Raw genomic sequence first — 15,806 nt, 5'->3', positions numbered from 1 at the left:
AAACTAATGCTGTGCTCCGACTTGCCTAGGAATCGGAAACTATATCACTGACGGGTGTCCATTTTATCCTCCTCTATTATGAAAATAATTGTATTATCTGTTAATAATTTCTTGGGGATTTTATGATATTTTTAGGTTTTAAAATACTGATAAAGGAGACTAAGCAGGACAGGAACGGGGACCATTTTTAAATCCTTGGAACTATTCTTAGTTTGACTAGGTTTCATTATTTGGAGACTTAGCTTGCATTTCAGAGATATCCTGTGCTCCTTCCTTAAAAGTCAAAGATTAATACAATACACATAGTTTTCTTTCCTTCCAAGACTAAGATTATAATTTGGCAGGTGGGTGCTCAATTAATTCCTAACATATTTATTATATTCGTATATATAATATATATTTTGGGTGTTTGCAAATGTTAGCATTTTACTTAAGGCTCTGACAATGAATAATTGTTTATTTTGCAGAAAGACTGTGATTTGGAAAGAGGCCCTGATGAGAAACTAGATGAAAATCAGCACTTCGATTTAAAGAGCGATCCCCAAAGCCTTCCATGGACCAGGAAAATCTATGAGTTCTACAGTGCTCCAATTGTGAAGTTTTGGTTTTATACGGTTGGTCTCATTGCAACAGTTAAATACAATCTTCATGCTGGCCAGTAGTCAATGATGATTTTGATAACGATCTGCCTGGCTTGCCAACTCATGATAAAATGTAGAAATTCAGTGAGAAAAAAAAAAAAAAGAGAGAATGACAAAGGGGGTAGGAAAGAAGATTGGAGGGAGGTGAGGAAAGGTTCAAGTAGATCTCTCCTATGGGAGTGAAAGAACAAGCATTTTCTTCTTTCCTGAGTGCTTCCCGTTAGCTCTGCTGGGACTAAGCACTTGAAACTTTGTGGAATGAGCAATTAATGACAGTGGTTGTAGAGTTAAGTGATGGGGGTGGATTCTTTTCTCATCTTGGGCAAAGAAATCAGCAGTTGAATTGATTTTTTTATTTGTTAGGAATAATGTGTAACATAAAAAAAATGCCAAGTGTTTGCTTTTTGTCTTCAGTGACATATGATTATAAATATATAGAGGACAATAAAATTTTATTTTCCCCTTTGACCCCCCCCCACCATTTGGAGGACAATAAAATTGTAGAAGTTAAATTTATGAACAGATATTACATCTGATATTGATCATAGTGATACAGAGAAATCATGACCTGCACTTTAAATGTAATGAGTGCTTTTCACATTTATTTAATAGCATTTATTTTTCTAATGCTTATATATACTTTAAATTGCTCATGGCCAAGATTGTGTATTTCTAAAATATTTGAAGCATGATTACAAAAGCATATTTATCTAAATGTGTTATATTCCAAAATATTTACTTGCCCAAACATTTATTGCATATACTTATTAAATACGTGCATAGCTCTGTTTTCAAAAATCAAATCTTCCTTGAAATGATGAGGTTTCACCATGTTTGTGAATATGCAACAAAATATCCCAAAGGCTCTGATCGTAGCTTTACGAGATTTTAACTGTAGTCACATCATTGGGGGAAAAGTATTTCTGTCCTTAGAAATTTCCAGCTGATGAAGTCTTATTTTTCTTAAAAGATTTATTTATTTATTTGAGAGAGCGAGAAAGAACATGCAAGCTGGGGAAGGGGCAGAGGGAGATATTGTCCAAACAGACTCCTGACGAGCGGGGAGCCTGATGCAGACTCGATCTCATGACCCTGAGACCCCGCACAGGGACCTGCACTGAATCCAAGAGGCGGATGCTTAGCTGGCTGGACCACTCAGGCACCCCTAGCTGACGAACTCTTCGAGACAGGAGTAAAGCTCAGAAAACAGAATAACAACGAAGAGTTAACAAATGGAACCAATTAGCCAGCCGGGTCTGCCCACAGCAGTGAGCACAGGCGTTTTTGTCTTGGCAATCACATTGCTACGTTATGATGTGTGTGCTTTACTGAAGCATTGTCTTGTTACAAATGTGATGGTGAAGAAGCAAAAATGTAAACGTGTTTGGGTCTTTTCTTAACATAGGAAAGAAATCGAGTGTCAGGAGCAATATTGCCAATAACTATGGTGGCTTAGTCTCTGGTCACCATGAAGTCAATGACAAAAATGAAAAAAAAAAAAAAGGACTGCTTGATAGAACAGATTTATTTAATTATTTGTCTAAGTGGTCATCAAACATGCTTAGACTTTGAGGCATAAACCTAGAAATATATAGAATTAATAGAATTTACCTTAACTTTCTTGTATGCTTTTCTACCAGGGTCTTTATCGCAGAAGCAGCAATACCCATCGTGCCTGCCCCAAACACTGCCTGTTGGATTTTTCATCCCGGCTGTGCAGTTAAAAGTGGTTTTAGCCATGTTCTACATAGAACTGAATTGAGAGGATAACATACCAAACTTAGGTAGAGCTCAAAAAGATCTGAGAAACAGGGATTCATGTTAAAATAATATGATTCACCTCCTTGAGAATGAACAGACACACACACACTTTTCTTTATTGATCTGGGGCTTTGATGTATCTGTTGATTAGTGAACCCCATGCACTTGTCATTTTTAAAGAACTTCACTGTCTCCTGCATTGTTGGTTTTTGTGGGAATTGGTAAAGCCTTTCTGGTGGACAATTGAATAATATGAGTCTTGGTTTTGAGTGTATGCCCAGCAATTGTACTTCTCTGAGTGTATCTTAAGAAAATAAGGACTTTAGGGGCGTCTGGGTGGCACAGCGGTTAAGCGTCTGCCTTCGGCTCAGGGCGTGATCCCAGCGTTCTGGGATCGAGCCCCGTCAGGCTCCTCTGCTGTGAGCCTGCTTCTTCCTCTCCCACTCCCCCTGCTTGTGTTCCCTCTCTCGCTGGCTGTCTCTATCTCTGTCGAATGAATAAATAAAATCTTAAAAAAAAAATATATATATATATATAAAAAAAAAAGAAAAAAGAAAATAAGGACTTTAGATAAGATTGCAAAGCTATTAGTCACGACGTATGTATGTGTGTGTGTGGTTACTGTCTTAATTCTTTAAAGATATTGGAAATCTAGGTTTAATATAAACATTTAGGAATTAAGCATGCATTTCTTGAATGTCTACCATGTGTTAGGCTGAGTGCTGAGTGCTAAAGATACAAAAGTCAACAGTCTTTTAATTAGAAGGACTCACAGTTGGACAATACTTTCCCACTAACCAGTATGTTTTAATCAACATAAAATAAAGCTCCCAGAAAGGGTACCTGGGTGGCTCAGTTGGTTGGACATCTGCCTTTGGCTCAGGTCATGAGCCCAGGATCCTGGGATCGAGCCCCGAGTTGGGCTCCCTGCTCTGGGGAGGCTGTTTGTCCCTCTGCTCCTCCTTCCTCTAGTGCTCTCTTGTGCTCTCTCTCTCAAATGAAAAAAATAAAATAAAATCTTTAAAAAAGCCCCCAACTCCCAGCAGAAGTAAATGTCACAATTTATTACATTTGAAAATAGGCACCTACTGATACTGCTCATTGGTGTACTTGAGACACATGTTTTCTATGCTTAGATGGAGGGGACAGTGTGTGATTCTGTGTTGGCTTGTTGGCATGCTGGCATGCTCAGGGTTCTGGAAATTCTGGTCAGGAGCCAACAAGATGAGACGGTTCCCCCTTCCATGCATTTGGAGACAGTGACCTTCATTCCTTCCACAAATCCTGGAATAGAAAACTGCAGATTCTTGTGCTGTCCTTGAAATCAGGTTATCCATAATTGGAGGGTGGTCCCAGTTATATTTCCATGTTAATGACATTGAAGTTCCTGTGTGTGTCTCTGCTTGGCTGTTTGTGTCTGCTTGGCATTCTCCATTATGACTCTCACTCATGTCCAGGCAATGTGTGTCCCCCTCATAGATGGCATATTTGGCATTCCTCATGCTGTTCACTTACACTGTATTGGTGGAAATGCAGCCCCAGCCCAGCGTGCAAGAGTGGCTTGTGATCATTTATATCTTCACCAATGCCATTGAGAAAGTCAGGGAGGTGAGTCATGCCTTCTACCTTTGTCTTCTACCCCACTGCAAAGAGGTGTTTTGGGTTCTCAATGAAAACGGACAGACGGGTCAAGGGTGGGGATGAGACAGGCAATGCTGATCCTAATTTGCTTTCTACAGGAAGGGGATTTAGGGGAAGATCTCTGATCTCAACCCTTACTCCTTGCCAAAGACTTAACTGGTGCTGCACTTTGAAAGCAGTTGTTTTTGAAGATGTCCTGGTGTGTTTATCAGTCTGAGAGTGATGCTGTCTAATTGTTGTTAGACTTTCCAACTATTTGATTTCCCAGAAGGTTTTTTTTCTTTTTTAGATGAGATTGATCTTTGTAGCCTACCCTTGCTTGCGTACTGTCAGTTCCATTTCACACTAGGCACAGAAATGGCCAAAGTTGTACAACAGATAAGGAACTCATTTATAGCTTTTGAATTATTTTACTAAACACCTTTGAAAATTGAAGCTGCAAATCCCTGAGGCAGGTAGTCCAAAAAACAAAATAAAACAGAATTTTTATTTTTAGTTTTGCAAATGAGTTGCTTAAAAAAATGAATTAGCATCCGTGCCGTTGTAACTGCAGTTACATACTGTACAGTTATGACTTTGTTTTACGTTTCATTGTGTATGTGTCTCAATGTGTCTATGCATTTATATACACTTATTTTGTCCTAGAGCTAATATGACCAACATTATACACTAAGTAAATGTATTCTTAGTAATTATACCTGTATCGCCTGCTAGTTACTATTGCGGAGTCTACAGAAAACAATTCAGGAGAAAAACATTATCTGAATTCCACCATTTTTTTTTATGCTTCAGGGGAAGAAAGTTAATTATTTTACATTTGAATTTGTCTGATACTCTGTTGCAGGGGTAATTTCTTTAATGGTGACTTCTAATATAACCTTCTTAGTAATTTCTCAACAGCTCACTAAGTAGCAGTAGCAGGACTAGATTGCAAGATTCCTTGGTTTCATACCAGTCTCCTCTGTACTTGGCTATCCCTCACAATAGTAGAATTGTAGGTATATAGATGGCTGTAATATTGAGTTTTAAAATGTCTTTCTGGTCCCCTGTGTTACCTTAGGATTAATGAAAGCTAGGAAGAACTTCTTCTTTTTTTTGTTTTTTAACTTCTGTTTTTTGTTTTTTGTTTTTTTTTTCAAATAGCTGGTTCATACTAGTAATGACATTAAAACACATTTGTAGAATTGTTTTAATAATTCATTTTCCAGGGATCACTGAAGTCTCTAAAATATCCAAGTGATCTAAGGTTTGGTAGGATTCAAATTACTCTTTAAGCAAGCAGTTGATGAACTGAAGAACATTATTATGAGGCTCTTGGGTTATACCCCATTCTTTAAATTTCCCCCTTTCTTCTTTTAGGTCTGTATTTCAGAACCTGGGAAGTTTACTCAAAAGGTGAAGGTATGGATTAGCGAGTACTGGAATGTAATAGAAACTGTGGCTATCGGCCTATTTTCAGTTGGTTTCGGCCTTCGGTGGGGCGACCCTCCTTTGCACACAGCGGGAAGACTAATCTACTGCATAGATATCATATTCTGGTTCTCACGGCTCCTGGACTTCTTTGCTGTGAATCAACATGTAGGTCCATACGTGACCATGATTGCAAAAATGGTGAGTACAGTCTGCTTGTATATTCTGGGGTCCTTCGTAATGGTTCTACTTACATTCATGGTTCGCATTCAACAGTTTTAACTTTTAGAATTATTTATAGAAGCACACACATCCAGCTCATTTCATCTCTGCTTTCCTTATAACCACAAACTCATATTTAGCAAACATCCCTGGAGAGTATATTGGGTGGTTGGTTTGGATACTCTCCTTATTAGCTTCTTGGGTAGGGGCCAGATAGTGTGATTGAATCAAATTTGTCTCGAATCATAGTAATCCTCGAGGATGAGATTTGTGTGAGGCTATCACCAGTAATATTTTCTGCTAAAGTATCAATTTCTCTTTTTATCTCCTCACCCCTGGCCAACTCTTAAATAGTCCATATTATGGGCCACACCCTGTTCTAAGTACTTTGTACCTATTAACTCATTTAATCTTCAAAATGACCTTATGAGATAGGTACTATTATTATCTACATTTTACATATAAGGAAATGGAGATTAAGCAGATATCCCAAGGGCATAAGCAGGGGAGTCAGGATTCAAATCTGGACTGCCCGGCTCTGTCGTCTGAGCTTGCTGTGCCGTCGGGTTAGCCTTCTCCAAGGGGTCTTGTACAGGGCCTGAGACCCACCTTTAGGAAGTACAGCACTCCCAGATCATCCTTGGCTCTTCCTTCTGGAATTCTCACTGGCAGGGAAGGGGCAAGTTCTGGAGAAAGAAGGGTAGTGTGAAAACAAAGGAGAACAGAAAAGGGAGAGCCTCCAGGACTCCAAAGACAGATTTTTCTTTCTTTATACTTTTAGACCAGCAATGTTTTCTCTAGTCTTGGTGACATTGGTACTTGTCAGATAGGCTGTACTGAGGTAACTAATATATCTTAGTGACGTAGCACAAGTTTATTTCTCCCTAATGCAAAGTTTAATGAGTGTTCATGGGGGCTGACCTCTACCTTATAACTCAGGGATCCAGAGTCTTCCATCTTGTGACAGAGCCATGTCAGCATGTGGCCCACACGGTCTCCTGTGGTGGGGAATGAGAAGGATGGAGAAAGTCTGACAGCTTTCAACTGTTCTGGACGGGAAGTAAAATAACTTCCCGTCACTCCGCGGGCCGTCGACTAGAATCAGTCATAATGGTGCGAGCTTTGTGGAAGGCGGGCTAAGAAATGCACAGGAGCTCATGGAATACCTGTGGCATGCTTGTCTCTGCTACAGTGAACAAATGGATTGAGTTGATGTACTTTTAGTAAGTGAAATGAACTTGACCTGATCAAGTTCTCTGACTCTCATCAACTCCCGGAGACAATCCTAGGCACCAGCACTCATTTGACTAATTTGAGTATGCCCTATTTTTTTATTTTTATGTTTAAGCACAAATTCTTTACCCTCAGCACAGTTACGTTTTTCCATAGACCATGTGGACATGAAACATGTGCAGAGAGAAGGAGACGATTTAGCCAGAGGAAGCCCAGCTCTCCATGGCCTGGGTCATTGTGCTCAGTGACCAGAGAGTCGTCTTATTGCGAGCTATCATCATGAATGCTGCTACGGTTTGATTTGTTTTGAATTTCAAATCTGTGGTAAATTCTGGTTGTGCCTTTGCTATTTTGCAGACGGCAAACATGTTCTACATTGTGACCCTGATGGCCATAGTCCTGCTAAGCTTCGGGGTGGCGCGCAAGGCCATCCTTTCGCCAAAGCAGCTTCCATCGTGGAGCCTTGCTCGAGACATTGTGTTTGAGCCATACTGGATGATTTACGGAGAAGTCTATGCTGCAGATATAGATGGTGCGTAGGGGATTTTGCCATCATGCCGAAATCGAACCCTTGCAGATAGAGTTGTACTCTAATCTACAAAAAAGAAAAAAAAAATCTGAAAAATATTCATCTGGATCGTAAAGATGTCAAAAATTTGTAGTATTCTGCGAAGTTAATGTGCTAAATATTTGCGTTGAGCCATAGGGCTATGATTCACCTTATCTCTCATTCTTTTAAATTCTTTATTTGTAGTTTGTGCAAGCAGTCCATCTTGCCCTCCTGGTTCTTTTCTTACTCCGTTCCTCCAAGCTGTCTACCTCTTCGTGCAGTATATCATCATGGTGAACCTGTTGATTGCTTTTTTCAAGTAGGTTATTTTAATTAAATGTGGTAATTTTGTTTCAATCGAAATCAAAGTTACATCAAGATGATTTCACTTATATCAAAATCTATTTTGAGTAGATTCTCATATTTTGAATTTGTAACCTTTGGTTTTTGTGTGTTTCATCCCCCCCCCCCGCCTTTTCCACTATAGTTTTAACATGTGGGTTTGAAACCTCTGGTAGGAAGGGAGCAGAGCATGAGAAAAGAGGAAAAAAACAATAAATGGAGAGAAAGTAATAAAAGCAGAATGAAAGGAGATCATGCCCTGTAGTAAAGCAATACGTTGGAGTCATGGAAGGATACCAGCTGCTGAGATTAAAAGCTGACCGTGGGGTTCTGGATGGCTTTTCTTAACTTGGCTCCAGTGTATCTTATTCCCTGCTTTCTTCTATCTCATTTTTCATTTCTTCTCAATCTGCTTTTCTCAATCATCTCCTTCACTTCAATCTTGTGACATTGGAACGTCCCCTGGGCCCAGACCTTGCTCGTCTCTTATTTACATTTTGTTTGGTGATCTTGGTTAGTTTCCGGTAATGTTGACAAATTCCAATTTATATCTCCAGCCCAAATCTCTTCCTCAAACTCCAGTCTCACAGATCCAGCTGCCCCCTTTCACTACCAGTTGGATGTGTAATAGAATTCTAAAATTCTAAATGTCCAAACTCTTGATCTCCTCTCTTCTCTTTCCCAGCATATAGTTATTCTACTTGTCGTCTTTCCCAAATCTATGGAGAAGACCACAAGTTTCTGTCAAGTCTCCATTTCCCCAGTTGTTGAGATTTGGAGTCATTCTTAATGCCACTTGTATCTCTCCCTCTAAACTGTCAGGAACACCTGTTGACTCTGCCTTCAAACAGATCATCAATCCAACCACCCCTTGCCACCCCTCTGCTAGCAGAGAGCCTCCCATTTATTTCTCGGCTTCTCTATATTCTCTTCTATATTCTCTTATCAACACGGTAGCCCCTAGTGACCCTTTAAAAACATATGTCTGATGATGTCACTACTCTGCTCCAAACCCTCCCTGGTTTCCCATTTCAAAGTTCCTACGATGACCTAGAGAGCCCCAGTGATTCGTCTTCCCTTCTGCTTTTCCAATCACGCATCACACGACTCTTCCACTAACCCTCTCCTCTCCAATCACTGGCCCCTCGGAGGTTTTCAACCAGCAAACCTGTGTTTGCAGCAGCTCTTCTCTCTGTCTGGAGTGCTCTTCTTTCAGGCAACCGTGTGGCCCATTTTCTCAACCCCTTCCAGTCTTCGCTCACACGTTCTCTTTATCATTAGGCCTAACCTAAGAATGATGTTTTAAAGTGCAGCCCCCCTTTCCTTCAGCCATCTCTGTGGCATGCCTGGTCCCCCTTACTCTTCTTTCTTTATATCCACTTACAAATACAAATATATTTTATTATTTATACTTTTTTTTTCTGTTTAATTGTCTCCTCTACTGGAATATCAGTGCCACAAGGACAAGATGTTTTATTGCCTTTGTTGCTGATGAATTTTTTCCCAAGTACCAAAAAGAGTGTATAATAATGTGAGAACTGACAGAATAATCCTAGTTAATGGATGGATGAAAGAAATGAGGTGAAGAGATGGGAAGAAACTATTACTTTTTGAATGCCTCATTGATGCCAGGCACTGTGCTAGGTATTTTATTCACTGATTATTCCACTGAAAAGGGCAAGATAAGAGAAATCAATGCAATGGAATCTAAGTTAAAAAAAAATATAGATGCTAAAGGCTGGAGAGAAGCAAAAATAAACCAGAATACTTAAAAAAAAAAAAAAGACTATTGTTATAGATATATGGGGAAGACATACCTTCCTGCTTGTTACAAGATCATACATTAACTGTCATCTCTTTCAGCCCCACCATTTTATAAACTTCTAACATTTACTGGTGTTTAGTTAATATAGCTAATTTTTTTTGACATTTCAAATAACATTCAGAATGGGTATGAGATTTTTGATTCTCAAAAACGACAGGTGTCGAAAGAAAGGTTGAGAAATCCTCACATAGACCACTTGTCTCACTCTAGAGAGGAACACAGTGAGGACCAAACAAGCCGAGAAACCCCAGATCTGACTACTTGTCCCCCGGCCCGTTCCAGATTCTTTGTAGCAAGAATTACAAAAACCCTGACACACGCTGTGAAGATCGCCACCTGCTGGTGGGCAAGCTGTAGTCACACTCGGAGGGACAGAGTAGTGGTTAAGCGTGGTGGTTCTCCAACTTGATGGTACAGGAGAATCACCTGGAGGGCTTGCTGAGCCATTGCTGTAATATCTCTTCTGGAGCTTCTGATTCGGTAGCTCCGGGCTAGGGCCCGAGAATTTACATTTTTGACGTGTCCCCAGGTGATGCTAATTCTGTGGTTCAGACCACACTTTGAGAACCACTGTTAAAACCCAGTTTTCTGTCTTTCCATCATCTGCTTTATGGATTCTGTGAATCTTCTCCCTTCCTCTTGTTCTAAGCTGGCTTTCCCCAGGACAGTTCTGCTTTCTTTCCTTTATCATTGCTCAAGTTGAGGGCTGCCTGTATTTTTATTGGCTAATTTGGGCTGTCCCCCTCAAGTACTACTTTGTTGTGTTTCTCTAAAGCAACTAAACATTAGCCTACGCAGAATGTTAGGATAGACATCACATTGTGTCCTCTCCCCACCCCCATCATGTTATAGACTGAAAGTTAAGTAATTAGGGATGACATGTTGTTTTAGAGGAACTGCACCACCCCCCACAACTTCCATCGCTAGTCCTATGGTATCAGTATCTACCACACTATCTGCATATTGAAACTGATGTCATTAAAGGGATAATCCAAGGTGGCCTACCAAAAAGGAGTTATTTTAATTGTAAAGGCAATGTAAATAATTTTATCTTGTTTCTAAATAGAAGCTTTCCTTATTGATTATTTTAGGATGAACTGATTTTTCTTCCCTGTCTCTTCTTCATTAATATTCTTTCATTTGGACGTTTTAACTAGGATTATTCTGTCAGTTCTCACATTTGACATTAGGGGAATCTCTCCATAAGGTTGATGATACAGAGAAACGTTAACGGTATTTACCATGAATGGTAAATTAGGGACCGAAAAGAGCTTCTGATTTGAGAGGAGATGGTGAGCCGAGAATAGTGATAAGTTCCAGAGGGCAGTTTTATAGTCATTGCTTTTAAAACATTAGCATTTTCTCTCTGATTGTAATTTCCATCCTTTTATTAGTCTGATTAGCATATTTGATTATAGAAGGTGATTAATGTATCTTGTTTGGGTTGAAGAAGAATCACAAATGCAATGGATATTATTTTTGTTGACTAACTGCTGGAAATGTCAGATAAACCAATCATGAAAGTTGGAGAGTAATCTGCTATATTTTAGGATGCCGTATTGACAATTATCCCTCTCTTCACTACAACTTACAGTAACGTTTATGTAGACATGAAGTCCATTTCCAATAAACTATGGAAATACAACCGCTATCGCTACATCATGACCTACCACAAGAAGCCTTGGCTGCCACCCCCTTTCATCCTGCTGAGCCACGTTGGTCTCTTTCTTCGCCGTCTCTGCCATCACCAAGCTCCAAATGACCAAGAAGAGGGCGATGTTGGATTAAGTAAGTTTTCATTTATGAGGCACTAGGAAGAGGGTAAAGAGTGGAGATCCAAGGTGAAAACCTGCAGTTAAATTCAGGGCACAGGATGGGGATCTCTGGCAGTTCACTCACAATAGCGTGTCAGCTGAAGGACGTGGGTCTAAGGAAGTGCACTGATCTCATCATGTGGTTGTGGTACCTTTTGCGGAGATTAACTGATACTTTGAAAGGAAGGAAGAGGTAAGAACAGAATCTCTGCTCAAATGTCTAAAGGCTCTTGAATGTCTCCTGGAAAACCTGTGTTTTCTCTTTTTTACCTGGAAAGTCATCAGAATAACTCCTAGGAAGTAGTCACAGTGGCCCATACCCATTTCCCTGGAATCCAAACAGAAGGGAGTCACAGGAGGTCTTATGGCCTGAGGGAAATCGATACGACAGACTCAGCTTCACTTATTAACCAGAGTCCTGATTCTTTGCTTCCTCACCTACTGAGAATGGAGGTGATTCTGTATGGTTGTTTCATATTTTCAATTCAAGATGCAGAAATATGGATTCTCATTTTTCTTTTCTTCTTCTTCTTTTTTTTTTTGCAATGCTTAAGTCTGCATATTTTGAGATTCTCCTGGTTCATTTTGCTTATCCGTATCTTCAGTGCACAGTATGACTGTCACGCGAATTTTTACAATAGAACATTTCTTATTGTGGTTTCACAGATCTATTGTAGTTCCTCTCAAGCAATTTCACAATTGGTACTGGGCCCATTTCGAGATAATTCCTACATATAGAGGAAATGGGTGGCATAAATCCACAATCCTTATCTCAATTCCGACATCCAAAATACCCCTGAAAGCAGAAAGCTTTTTTCTTCTTAAGTTAGAGACTCATTTGGACAAAAGAGGCTGATGGGACTAATGTGAAGCCATTTCTTCCCTTTATCCTTTGTAGCATGAACATTCATTGATTTTGCTGCAAAAATAATATGTTGGATTTTAGGGTACTGCCCTAGCCTCAGGGATTTTACTTCCTTTATGCACTATATTTCCTTTCTAAGACGAGAGAAGGAAAATTCTTAATTCTAAAACACACTGGGTTCCCGGAGTTTCAGATAAGGGATCGTGCACTGTTTATACATGTCATCTTAGGGCTCTTAGGGGGACAGGTGGTGTTACAAAGTTGGAAGGGCGATATGCTTTCGTTCCTGCTGGCAATTGGCTCAGTGAAGTATTTTTCTCTTCTTGAGTCACTTTGGAGATTTACTTTTCTTTTCCACCCCCCTGCCCCAAAGATTCAGCCTGGATGAGGAAGACAATGTAAGAACTGAAGTTAATTTTTTAAGAAGATTTATTTATTTTAAAAAGGGGAGGTGGTGGCAGGTAAGCAAAGGGGGAGGGAGAGGGAATCCGAAGCAGACTCTGCACTGAGCATGGAGCCCAACGCGGGGCTCCATCCCATGACCCTGAGGTCATGACCTGAGCTGAAATCAAGAGTTGGCCGCTTAACTAATTGAGCCACCTGGGCACCACACAACTGAAGTTAATTTAAAGGCTTATAATTACACTATAATTTTTAGGCTTCTAATAGAGAGCCATCCCAGACATTGGCTGGGGAACTACTGCAAGCTAACAGGTGAGTGAATCAGCTGAGAGATTCTGGGATTGGCTGGGATTTGGCCAGATTTCAGCTTCACCTTCATCTGGGCTTATAGGATGATTCCGGTCTATAACTCAAGTAAATTTCTGATGGCTAGAGGTGTGTTCATCCTGAGTTCTGAAAAATTCTTGAATTTTTGTGAAACTTCTTCCAAGCCTCTATCGAAGATTGACGTTTGCATATGGGGCAGCAGTGCCACCTGGTGGAGAGTTATAAGAATGCGCCGCGCATGGAAGCTGCACCTGTCGCCGGCATTGGTCTTTGGGTTGTTAGCTTTCAGGAATCCACAGAAGGATCAAATCATGACAACTGCAAATCTTCTCACTCATAAGAGATTGTTTAATGCAAACAGGCATTTAGAGTTTGGGGGGGATGGTTACTGGATTTTTTTCAGTATCTGAGTGATTCTTCCACATCATAAAATCAGAAAACAGTATGCGCTTGAGTTGTGGACATATTTTTATGGCTGAATATTGTTTTCTCTTTGCCCTGTTTTTCAATTTAAAATTAATATTTTTGTCTCATTTTATTGGAAAATAATGAAATGTTTGGATTTCTAGTAAGCTTGAGGGAACATTATGGGGTTTTCCCTAATTTAAGTGACACCACTGAAGAAAGAGAACGCTCTGTTTTTAACCTTTTTGCAGCACCATTTATATCTCTTTCAAGTATTAGAAATTGCTCATAAGCTAATATATTTTTCCGTTAGATCAGAATGAGGGCCAAGGTAGTAGACGGAATGTGATCACTGAAGGCTGACATTGAATTGCGTTAGCTTCATAATATCATGAAACGATGTGTCTTTTTGTGAGTTAATGATAATTATGTCAAGGAAAGTGGATAGCCTCAGCCATTGGCTGGCGATAATGCCTCTATTTCCAACAGAGTGATTTATGTAATTGACCCTTGGGCAACATGGGGGTGAGGGGCGCCAGCCCCTTGCACAGGCAGAAATCAGCGTATAACTTTTGACTTCCCTCAGACTTAACTACTAATAGCCTACTGTTGACCAGAGGCCTTACTGATAACATAAACAGTCAATTAACACATATTTTAGTTATTATTTGTTATATACCGAGACTTAACAACAAAGTGAGCTAGAGAAAAGAAAATGTTATTAAGAAAATCATAAGGGAAAGAAAATACATTGACAGCACTATGCTGTATTTACTGGGGGAAAAAAACCCAAAACAAAGCATAACACATATAAGTGGACACGCACAGTTCAAACCCATGTTGTTCAAGGGTCAACTGTATCTACAAACTCAGTGTAACAAGGTGAAACTTTATCACACTTGCTGGATTAATTCAACAGACTTAGACCTCATCTAACCTTGATTTTAATCTACAGGTTACTTATTGTCATTTTGATAGACCAAACAGTTGGCGGGGAAAAAAGACAATCAGATTCTTTCCCCATATGCATATTAATATAGTGAAGTTTTGTTAATGTGTAGAAAAAGTCTAACCTAGGAGCATATTGGACAGAAAACCTCTGTTCCAAAAGTCATTTTCAAATTCCCACACCAGTTTATAGAACAATAGGAAAGAGCCAAACTGGCGTTTCTATTTGTTTCTACACAGAGCTTCTCCATTAATAGCAGGAATTTGGTGAGGCAAGGCAGCAAAGTTTCCTCACACAAGCTATATAGTTTATTGATTTTCAACACAAGTGGAAGACAAGCCACTCTCTATCAGCTTCCTATTGAAGACAAATAATGATTTTTTTTTTAACATACCATACTTATTTACACAGAACTCTACCTGAGTGAGGAGGATCTGAAAAGACTTCATGATTTTGAAGAGCAGTGTGTGGAAATATACTTCCATGAGAAGATGGAAAGTCTGAATTATAGCTGTGAGGAACGAATCCGAGTGACATCAGAAAGGTAAAAGATATATGTGTGTGTGTGTGTGTGTGTATATATATATATAAAATTTTCCAGCTCCCCAAACCTGATTCAACTATAATGTCTAAAGAAGTAGAAAGATGGGCTTTCAAAATCCAGATGTTTGGGTTCTCTACAGTTCTGTCTAGTAGCATATAGTATTTCTGTAAGGGTTGTGTATTTATTGAGCACCTACTATGTTCCAGGTGCCCTTGTAGTTACTGGAGATAAATGGTGAATAAGAGACAAGAGTCCCTGCCTTCATAGGGCTTGTGTTCTAGTGTGTGCAGGTAGAGGGGTGAAGGGGGTAGAGGACAAATGATAAGCAGGGAAACATATAAAAAGATGTAATTTAATGTCAAAGAGTGATGAAGAAAAATCAAGTGGCATGAGGGAAAAGAAAACAATGGTGGAGAGGGTTCTGTCAGAGTCCAGAGCAGGGGGTTGGGTTGGACTCTTTGGGGTACCCTGGGGCAGGAGGGCCACTGAGGAGTTGGGGGAGGAGAGACCTGAGGGAGGCGGGCCAGGCAGAGAGATCTGGTGGGATGGTGCCCCTGGCTGTAGGACTAGCCAGTGAGGATGCCTGAGGCAGAAGGCTGCGTCCACCAACGGCAGGACTGGAGAAGGCTGAGAGCTGCATGCTGGTTGCACTGGGGAGATGGGGACAGGTGAGGTTCTCTTGTTTTATTTCCATGCGGGGATAACAACGGAAATGTGTATGGTTCCGGACGCGATCCACCAGCAAGGGAGAAACTGCGGGAGCAGGAGGGAGAGGTGATTTGCCCCAAGAGAAGGCCTAGTGCCTGGTCGCCACCCCCCCACCCAGCAGGAGGCCAGAGAGAGGATGGCCAGTGTTCAGGAGGGTGCAGCTAGGG

At 40.3% G+C, this 15,806-nt stretch overlaps 1 protein-coding gene across 3 annotated transcripts in view; it reads left to right on the top strand.

The window, feature by feature from the left end:
* Window positions 1-15,806, top strand: part of TRPM6 (transient receptor potential cation channel subfamily M member 6) — a 201,820-nt gene that overhangs the window by 136,888 nt on the left and 49,126 nt on the right. For all 3 annotated transcript variants that reach the window (XM_034646981.1, XM_034646980.1, XM_019805296.2), the window contains 7 exons: window positions 468-614; window positions 3,882-4,010; window positions 5,403-5,654; window positions 7,266-7,440; window positions 7,663-7,777; window positions 11,220-11,413; window positions 14,799-14,931. In XM_034646981.1, the coding sequence (XP_034502872.1) occupies window positions 468-614; window positions 3,882-4,010; window positions 5,403-5,654; window positions 7,266-7,440; window positions 7,663-7,777; window positions 11,220-11,413; window positions 14,799-14,931 (1,145 nt within the window). The remainder of the gene's footprint in view (window positions 1-467; window positions 615-3,881; window positions 4,011-5,402; window positions 5,655-7,265; window positions 7,441-7,662; window positions 7,778-11,219; window positions 11,414-14,798; window positions 14,932-15,806) is intronic.

Source organism: Ailuropoda melanoleuca, chromosome 17 (genome assembly GCF_002007445.2).
Source record: "Ailuropoda melanoleuca isolate Jingjing chromosome 17, ASM200744v2, whole genome shotgun sequence".
Lineage (NCBI taxonomy): Eukaryota > Metazoa > Chordata > Mammalia > Carnivora > Ursidae > Ailuropoda > Ailuropoda melanoleuca.
This window is presented reverse-complemented; position numbering and strand designations above follow the sequence as displayed.